Source organism: Etheostoma spectabile, chromosome 7 (assembly GCF_008692095.1).
Source record: "Etheostoma spectabile isolate EspeVRDwgs_2016 chromosome 7, UIUC_Espe_1.0, whole genome shotgun sequence".
Lineage (NCBI taxonomy): Eukaryota > Metazoa > Chordata > Actinopteri > Perciformes > Percidae > Etheostoma > Etheostoma spectabile.
Window position 1 is genome coordinate 14542220 of NC_045739.1, and position 10391 is coordinate 14552610.

General features: G+C 41.1%; 1 protein-coding gene across 9 annotated transcripts in view; it reads left to right on the forward strand.

Moving 5' to 3' along the window:
* Positions 1-10391, forward strand: part of prdm16 (PR domain containing 16) — a 179022-nt gene that overhangs the window by 144791 nt on the left and 23840 nt on the right. For all 9 annotated transcript variants that reach the window (XM_032520651.1, XM_032520653.1, XM_032520654.1 and 6 more), the window contains exon 4: positions 9812-9952. In XM_032520651.1, coding sequence (XP_032376542.1) covers positions 9812-9952 — 141 coding nt within the window. The remainder of the gene's footprint in view (positions 1-9811; positions 9953-10391) is intronic.

Genomic DNA, 10391 nt, shown 5'->3' on the forward strand with positions numbered 1-10391 from the left:
GGGACTTTTTACATTTACATTTAAGGGAAAAGGTTTTCCCTTTACATCTCTCCATATCCATGTTGATGTCGTTTCCTTTGGGTTTTGTGTGATACCAGTTGGCCTTAATATGGCACTGTGTTTTTTCTCTGGACTTGGGTTGGGTTTTCATCATATGCAATGGGATTTATGTATTCACAGCAGCAGATTTAGTTTTGAAATAGAGGGAGCCCTTTAGGGTTGTATTACAGTTGTTTGTACTGTAGCTTTAATTTTGCTTGGCTAGAAAGTTTTTATCCATCTACAGTTTGTCTGCTAGAGATAGTCAGCCCTACACTTATACCACACTTTAAAACAAGGCTCTTCTTCTATCGCAGATATGGCCAGGACAGAGTCATGTACAGTCCGAAGCGGTCAAGAACTGTGCTGTCACATTTTCATATCTCAAAATATAAAAAAACCAGAGGGCTGTGGTTTGATGTGTTTACTTTATTTACCACAAATTAACTTTAATTATTTCGTCAATAATGTGATCAACATTAAAAATATATCTAAAGGGTACAAATTAAGGGTGACACCTTATATTGATGAGGCTTTTTTTAGTGAGCCATTTCAAGTTCATGTCTCTGTTTGATTCTATAGTCAGTGTTTTATTTTGGGTCATCAGACTGACTAAAGCCTGGTCACTCGCTACAGGTAAGGCCGAGGAGGAGAAGAGAGGAGGTGGGAGGAAAAAGTGAAGTTTGGTTGTTAAAGTAAATGAAGATGTCGGCTCAGATGGTTCCAATAAGTCCCAGGCCTGCAGCCACACAGGGGTTCTGCCACATGCTGTCCTGGCCAGCTGCTGCTTTTTTCCGGCACCACTTTACTTCACAATGCATTTTTTGGCAGTTTAAGCTCTCAAATTCAAACCTCCTGCAAAAGTCCAGGTGGAGTATGGGTGATGATGATGTGAGAGAGACAGAGGAAGACTAAAAGACAAAAGAGGAATGTGTGAGTGTCTACCACTCTCTTGCTGGTTTTCTCGAGTTTGAATGTTGTGTACATTTCATCTCATCTCAGCTCTCTTCTGTCCTGCCAACCAAATGACATTCTATTGAAAATATTAAATTTAAAGAAGACTGTTGGAGACAGACATGACATCTCCTGTTTTGTGTCTGTGTCCTTCTCTGAGATTCAAGGAATTAGGTGGTTGATGGGATGAATGGTGAGGCCAACGTTGAATTGATACTGAGCAGGAACTGACATGCAGAGGGAAAAATTCTCTTTCTGTTCGTATTGGAAACGCCTGTTGTCTGCTTTAGATCACTAGAGATATGATTGTAAATTCATAGTTTTTGTGTTTTTGTGTGTCATTCTCTGCTTCTCTCTCCGTTCATCATTCTCCATTGTATTACAAAAGCAAATGTTGTTGAAGGAAGTATTCCTTTATTCTGGTGTTAATAAATAATTGATGGTGTTACATGCTCTATAAATTTGTACCAAGCACTACTTCCCTATTTGTGTTTGCACAGTTCCAGGAATTGTCCTGTTGTGTGTTTCACTTCCGATGTCAGTCGAGAGAGTGGAGGTCAAGTTGTGTCAGTGTTGAATGCAAGCTTCCTCGCCTCATTATTATTTGCCATTATTCTTGGCATGGATGCATTAGACTTGATTGATTTACTTGCTTTGCTTGAGCTCAGGAAGTTTTATTTTATATTCCCATATGACAGTATATCCACTATTTGAGAAAGAGCTGTGATTCCTGATATGCAACATATTATTACATTTGAAGATCCTTTTTTTCTTACATATAAAAGGACTTTATGGGATTTTTGCTTATGTGTTTGTAGGTTTATGTATGGCTGTTAGTGGACTCTTCTTGAGACAAGCCCAGCGGCACTATCAAACATACATACTGTAGCCTATAAACAACCACTTTGCTCACTATGCGTTCCTTCCAGCCAGTAAACACATACTTTACTAACTCTGCCTCTCTCCCAGTTACTATCCAACTAGTTTTCTCACTTTGTTCTCCACTTGAGTCTGTTAACAATTATTTTAGCATGTGATAAATGTTCTTCATTGATCGTATGATTTCTTTGACAGAGGCCAGAATGAGAAAATGTTTCTTCATCCTGGCACTTACTCAGTTCAATGTGTGTGCTCCTGTTTGTCACACACATAAGTCTAGCTGTTAGCCTTCAAACACCACAGACAGAGTATGTGACCCTGATGTACTGTTCATATATTTCCCCATTACCCTGCACCTGCTTCACTATAATGAGCCAATATATCTGCTCACTAATTGCCCTAAATACATATCATAAAGCCCGGCCTGTAAAAGGCTGTCCAACCGTTAAACAGACATAGCATGATGGTAACCTCTGTGCACACACACACATGTACACTTGTACACTGAACCCATCCCACATACATAAAAAACACACATGTATACAGGCAAGAAGTCATGCACGTACACACGCATACAACACATAAAATGACATACACAAGCACGTTCATTTACACACACCTGAACACACAGACACTGTTACACACACGTATCCTTTTAACAAGGGGCTGTAAATAACACAAATCCATTTCATTAACAAGGTCCAGCCTGAAAACCCACTGCCTCTCTTCTTTTAAAGTGTGCACACTTCCTGTTTAAAGTTACCCTAACCAAGCAACTTGCTAATCCAGATGAGCTGCAGGGATGCAGAGGTGGACAGGGTGCTGTTTCAATCAGACATATTAGCAACCCCAAATTTAAAAGAAGCTAAATGTATGGCATCCTCCTGCTAGAAAAAAAGAGTAGCATAAAGTGGGAAACGTATGTAGCTACTGACAATATGATAATGCAGATCACAAGTCATAACTGCTGGGTAACTTAACAGAATGATAAGTCAAAATGTATTCAATTGAATGAAGTCATCATCATAAATCACCACATAGCCTAATTTCCTCCACATGCATGGGAAAATTAGGTGGGTCAAACTCAGACAAAATCAGATTTGACTCTACAATGATTTTTCGAGTGTGGGAGATACACACTGGAACTTTTCACATGCTGTTTTCAGTGTGGCTAATGCACACTCACCACAAATGATAGCTGTGTGATGGCGACTGTAGAGACGCTGATTTAAAAGAAGCAAGTTGGGTCATTAGTGAGAAGGGCCAGATTCTGACACTCATAATGCATGTAAAGACACACATACACACACACAAACACACACACACACACACACACACACACACACACTACAACCCAGATGGCTTTTACAAGGCCCCAGGCCCTCCCCGGCCTGCCTGCCTGGTTTTTAATTATGTCGATGGCTGCCCGGCCCAGATAAAATGGGTCACATTTAACACGCCTTCACTCACCTTCACACACACCACAAATCCACTCACACACTGCAAAGACACACTCCAACACCTTGCCTTCATATTACTAGTGATACAACTAACGCTCACACATGGTACAGACACACACATTTTTACAGTGGTATTCACATGTGCCTTCGACAAAAACAAACACTAAATACATGATTTTCAACACAAGGGCTCTCGATAAAAGGTGTGTGTGTGTGTGTGTGTGTGTGTGTGTGTGTGTGTGTGTGTGTGTGTGTGTGTGAGTGAGTGAGTGAGTGGATTTACAGCCTGTTTCCTCTTTAGCTGTCATTAGACGGCCAGACATGGCTACACAGGTGTACTATTACCAGCATCAGTAATTGGCCTTACACACACACACATATACACTTTATTTTTAAAGGCCAAATCTATACTCACAGTATGGCTCCTCCTGATGAAACACTTTGGCTCTGCTACTGATTCTCTTTTTTTGGACTCAACTTAGTTTCCCTAAAAGATAATTTAAATCTTTCATTATAATTCAAGGATGTGTGAGTGACAGCTAAATCTGTGATTTTATAAACAAATGGTTTGATTTAAATTGTAATATGTGTGTCTTAATAAAAGCCACATATCAGGACAATCCAAAGGCCTAAACTCTTGACATGTATACTGTATGTTTTTTCACATTTACGCTGTTTGAAGAACGTATTTGAATATTATTTAAATTTAATTTGAATTGAACGTAGCTGGACAATCAAATTTTTGGCTTCTACATTTGACAGTTACCTCTGGTATTATAGTGTGCGGCTGGTTTGGTGTCCTTTTGCAACATGCATGAAAAGGAAGGAATAGGGAGACATGGTGGTGACACAAAGAGAGGAGGAAGAACATTTACAGAATCAAGAGAAGGATTCTCATGGCAGAGAAAAATTGGATTAGGAAAATTAATGAGTCATGTTTGACAAATACTGACAACTTCACCATCAGATCAGTGCTGAAAAGAGCAAGTTTATCTCATTGATAAATGTTAAACTCATATTTCACATGATTTAAATAGGATTTTGAACTAACTGAAATAAACTGAAGCCTTATCAAGGAATATACCAACTCTGCTGCATCTGTTATGTTGCATAATTTCCCACATCAATTTAGCATTTTTTGACATTATGAAACAACAATAATTTGTATATATATATATATATATATATATATACATACACAAATTTGACAAAACATTTTCTACACATGCACTAACTTGAATTTCCTATATTTGTTCAGAGGATTGCTCACAGGCTTTTTATTTTTTTTATTTCTGAACATCATTTCACAAGCTCACAATCTTTTTGACTTTTAATTTAGCTCATAGTTTTCTACACCTCTGCCTTCTTTTGTGCATTTACTCACATCCACAAACACCCTCCTGCCAGGTTTACTAACATGCATGATGAATTAAGAGTAAGATACTGTCATCAGGGTGTTCATCTTACTCTTCATCCTCTTGGGTTTCACTTCCTCCCTACGTGATTTTTTCCCGCTGAAGTTATAATAAAATATGAATATTCTCATTCACTTTTTTTCTTTTGGTGTATTATTCTCCATCACTTTCCTTCCTGCTCTAAAAGAGGGTTTACTGACAGGACCCCTTGTGTGCCTGTCCACCTCTCACCTCCACACACACACACACACACACACACACACACACACACACACACACACACACACACACACACACCACACACACACACACACACACACACACACACACACTGACACAACTCATTTAGACTGTTGAGTGATGTGGCAGGGTAGGGTCATCTCTGCAGGCCCCCATCCATCACACACAGGCATATGGACAACACGCACACACACACACACACACACACACACACACACACACACACACACACACACACACGCACACACACACATTTGAATGTGCAAAAATACACATTGGAGGCTAGGGATCTGTTTCTGTCAGCTGTTTTATTAGTGTGTGGTGCTGTGTTGTGTGTGTGTGTGTGTGTGTGTGTGTGTGTGTGTGTGTGTGTGCATGCGTGAATGCATGTTAAGGGACCTCCCAACTGGAAACAGACCCTTTTCCATAAAGGATACACACTCTCACACACACTTCTTTATTTCTTGTTAGTCATCCTGCACCTTAATTTGCAACACCTCTAACAACCAGCTCTGCAGCCCCTGTCACAGCCACTCAATCTGTCCCTGTCACTGCTGTTTCCATGACTGGCGCTCTCGTCAGGTTAAAACAGTGTGTATGTACTTCTTACTCTGACTACCATTTTTATGTTGTGTTTTTGTATGTGTATGTGTGTACAGCTGCAGAGAAGAGAGGGAAGTTTAATTTCCACTTCTGCTCCTTAAACTGGAGAGATTTCATTCCAGGCTGCCCCCTAGCTGCTTTAAGGAGAAGAACATGTGTCCCCCTCTTTGGATTGTTACTCTGCTTGTCTTTCTTTTTATACATATTCTCGATCTACATAAATTAAAAGCAGGATCTGCATTGACATGCAATCTGTCCCTTTCTGTCTTTGCTTTTTCTCTATGAAACAACATTTTTTTCATTTGTCGGCCACTTCCCCAGGACATGAGTAGGTGAACCAGGGGAGAATCAGCCTTTTCTTTTTACGTGTTCACAGTTCGGCTTTCCTGTTTTCTACAGGCGGAAAAACCTTCAATGCAGAGAAATCTTTCAGCAAACATTTGTTGTAAAACAATGTGTCATTGTGTGATTATCACTTGACTACCAGAATCCAAAATAGACATGTCTGTTTGACTTTCACATAGATAGAAGGCCATAGTTGCTCGTCATACGCTCTGATGTGCAAAAGGAAAAACCATATTGCTGATCACTACTGGTCACTGATTTCTCAATCCACTGGATCATGTAATACATAACAATCAAACCTTTATCTATTTCAAAAGTCAGAATACAGTTGCTATTTTTAGAAACTATCACAGGCCCATACACAAATACATGCAAACTAGGGTGTGTTTACACATTCAACCCCGGGGCACTGCAGCAAAGCACTAAGATCACACTTCATAAAAATATTCCCTTGGAGACACACAATAACCCAGCAGTTATGTCTCGCATGCTGTAAGTCTGCTTCTATCTCCATCTCACATCACAATCACCACTGTGCTCCGAGCTGCCATTTCCATTTTCTGCCCTCCGTCAAACAGAAAATAATATGTACCTTGTCACCAACGTCTACCCGTGCAAGCAACTTTCCTCTACTAATTCAGCCCTGCACGCCACACACATCCGTCTGATGTAACCGGCGGAGGAGAGGGCATGCCGAGACATCCATTAAAGGTTCCTAGCTGTCAAAGGTTCCCCTTTGTGTTGTGAGGAGCGATATAAGTGTCGTGCTCTTATCAGAGCTTCCTGTGGAGTTTGCTCTGAATCCTGTCCACTCAGAGCCGCTTCTCTTTCACTGAAGTCTCATTGTGTCTTTGCGCGTTTGCACCTTTTTGTGTGTGTGTGTGTGTGTGCGTGTGTGCGTGTGCGCGCACTGTCATGTGAGTCGTTTTCTGATGCTGTTCAATCAAATAAAACCATAGGTCAAGCTTTGAATTGGAAATGTTTAAAATATGTTTCTGGTAAATCAGAATTGAATTATAGAATGAAGAAACAGGATAAAGGTAACTGTTTTCTTCCCTCCACTGACCTAAAATGATAATTATCTTCAATTAGGCTATCATAACTTTAATCTCATTATCATGAGTTTTGCCATCATTTAATAACATTGTACTTTATTTGGAGGTAAAATCAAAAGTGAACACCTCTTAAATAACAATTTAATAATCCCTCACTACAAAAGGAAACTGTGTGCCCTCACATGTCCAGTTCCAGTTGAACCAGAAAATGTAATGGATGTTTAAAGAGGGCAGTCTGGGTAACAACTTTACTGTTCACCTTCATTCTGCTTCCAAATAAGTTTGAATAACCTTGTTTAAACCTGTTTAAATTTCCCTATTACACATGTTTTCAGCAATTTCCCTATTACACATATTTTCTGCAATTTTGCCGTATTCCAAGATTGCAACAAAGTAAATCATTGATCATTTGTTTTGTTAAAATCCTTGCACACATGTAGCTGATGATTTCCAACCGGGGCCTCCCCGCCCCCCGCGACATAGGGAGGGGGTAAAATGAAAAAGAAAGGTAAATAAACAAACAATCAGCCGTGGGCTTGTTCTGGTTTTCCTTCTCTGTTGCACCTCATTTGAAGCCTTATAAATCAGTCTTCCACCCAGAGACAGGGTGTTAGCAGGCCTCCAAGACAACACACACACACACACACACACACACACACACACACACATGCACACACATGCACATTCAAAAACATACAACACACACAGGTCTGCAGCTCATTAGGCCTGAGATCAGACCCTTAGGTGTGTGTATAGAAGAGGGGGGGAACCCAAAACCTAGGATTACTACGATGCCCAATACATAGGCATGGCAGTATTTATATATGTATGTGTCAGTCTGTGCAGAGTCGTGTGGTCCCCACTTCCCTTCCCACACCTTTTTCCTCCCCAAAAACAAAAAAAAGAAACAATCCCAATTTGACTCCACCGGGATTTCATCTTTTCTCCATGTGTTCATGAAACATCTACAATACCTGTCGCAGCTCCCCGGCAATGGTGTGACAAGTGCACTCTGACTCCACCGCCAGCAGAAAAGATATTGGGGTGGAGTAGTAGGTGGGGTATGCCTGGTTTGTTTTCAGTGACTGTTTTCACACATAAAATAAAGGCCTGGACTCGATCAACCCCGGTGTTTAAGTTGCAAACTGAAAGCAGAAGAGGCAGCAGCTGTAGATGTGGAGAGTGAGGAATGGATAAGATTTAATTTTTATTCAGAAGCTATTCCAGTGGACATAATCACGTTATTTGCTTCTGAGGATCTCAGTGTGAATTACAGAAAATACGCAACAGGAACAGGATTTTATAACATAGGTTACGGTTTTGATTATTTTTAGCCAAGGCACTAACAGGTATTGTTATTCTAAAGCTGTCGCATCTAGTGAAGAGGGTAAACTCACACTTTGGCTTAAAAGTAAAAACATTACTTTTACCTCAAGCTGTTAACACAACTAAGCACACATGCGTTTGCCTGAAACGGTTGCCGTATTTGTACAAACAGGCACATGGCAGTTCTTCCACACCTCCAACCAGACCCTTTACATATTTACTCACCAAACTTGGCACCTGTACCCCACCCACAAAAATACACCTTCTGCACGCGCTCACCCAGACAACAAGAACATGACCATTCACACTTTACGAGCTGGGAAAAAAACACGAACATGCCTTTAGAAAAGCAGCCAGTTAGAGAGGTTCACGAACTTTGCACATCTAAAAACGTCAGATGGTTTGTTGGTTCTTCTCCATCACACCTCGATTTCCTTCGGCAGACATTTGACTGTAATTACGAGTGCAGCGAGTCAAGCTAGAGGTCAGCGCTGAACTCAGGCCAGGCTGATTGGGAGTTGTAATTAGAGAAGTTGGTCTTTCTCAGGCCAGTTCTCCCCAGAGGATTCACACAGGCTCAGTATCACATGCAGCGCTGGGGCGAAATTGGAGCTTTACCCACAGCTTGGTGCTGAGGGTGGGTTTAAGGGTTTCAGCTGAGCCGCCCCGAGATTCAGAGAACCACACACACACACACACACACACACACGCACACACACACACGCACACACACACACACACGCGCACACACACACACACACATACACACACACACTCACACAAATACACTCAAGGGAGCCAAGAGTAGAAAGCAACCTTTCTGGCCTATGTGGCCTTTTTTGCAGTCTCTGCTGTTCATTTATACACTAATCATTGTATATTGTCAGTTTTCCATTCATATCATATAAAATATGTGATAATTTACAATTTTGGGAAGAATGACGTCCCATTCTTATATGCATACATGAAGTATTGTTACTCCTTACTGGTTTTCCCCTCACATTTTGCTCCACAATAAGCCCCTCTCCTCCTTTTCCTCCTTCACCTCTACCTCTGTGAAAGCGAGTAACATGAAACCCGCTCTTGGAGTCTCGGGGGCGTAGAGGTTACAAAGGGTGATCAATATGTGCCAGAGAAAGTCTTTAGACAAGTGAAAGAAGCCACATTTTGTCTACTCCCTCCTCCTTTCTCCTCATTTCCCTCTTTCCTCTTCTTGTTGTTGGGATTGACAAGGTTAGGTGTCCCTAACACCCACTGACATGTTGCCTCTGTGTGTATTAAAGTTGACTGACATCAAACTCCTGGCACAGCTTTCCTAAACCTGATGTGCATTTTTAAAATGTTGCATTTTAAACAGCCCAGAACGTCTTTGGAAAATGTAATATATGGATATATTCTAAGTGGAAGTTGTCAATAGCTTAATTAGAGTTTGAAAAAAAATGAAGACAAAAAATGTGTCTCGTTTTATAATATCTAACCTGTTCCTCTCCAACAGGTGGTGGACAACATGGGCGACGTCAAGTTTGCGCTGGACACAGGCCCGGATGCCACCAGCAACAGCTGGCTCAAATACGTCCGCTCTGCCCCATCATTTGAAGAGCAGAACCTCGCCGCCTGTCACCTCACCGGAGACCAGGTAATTGACATGACAGATATGTCCTGGTAGGATCTGTGGTCCAGATTTGCAAGAAACAGCACCATATTGTCAGCAAGAGGCAAGAGGGATTAGCTGCAATTGTTTCCCATCTGCTAACTGGCTTGATCTGTGCAAATCTCTGCTTGCACACTTACAGTATGTGTGTGTTTACCATTGTGGTGGCAAAATGTGTCCGCTGTTAATGACTAAGGAATGGCTTGGCCAGTTGCCAGTGCTGTTAGGAAATGACCCATGTAAAGAGGTTGAAAAATAGCCTGACACTCCTGAGTCCCATAATACCCACTATCCAAGACACGGCCTTCTTCTAGTAGTTAGTTTCTCTTTATTTTTGCTTTCCCATCCTCTCTCTCTCTCTTTCTTTCTCTCTCTCTCTTTCTCTCTCTCTCTCTCTTGCGCTCTCTTTCTCTCTCTCTCTCTC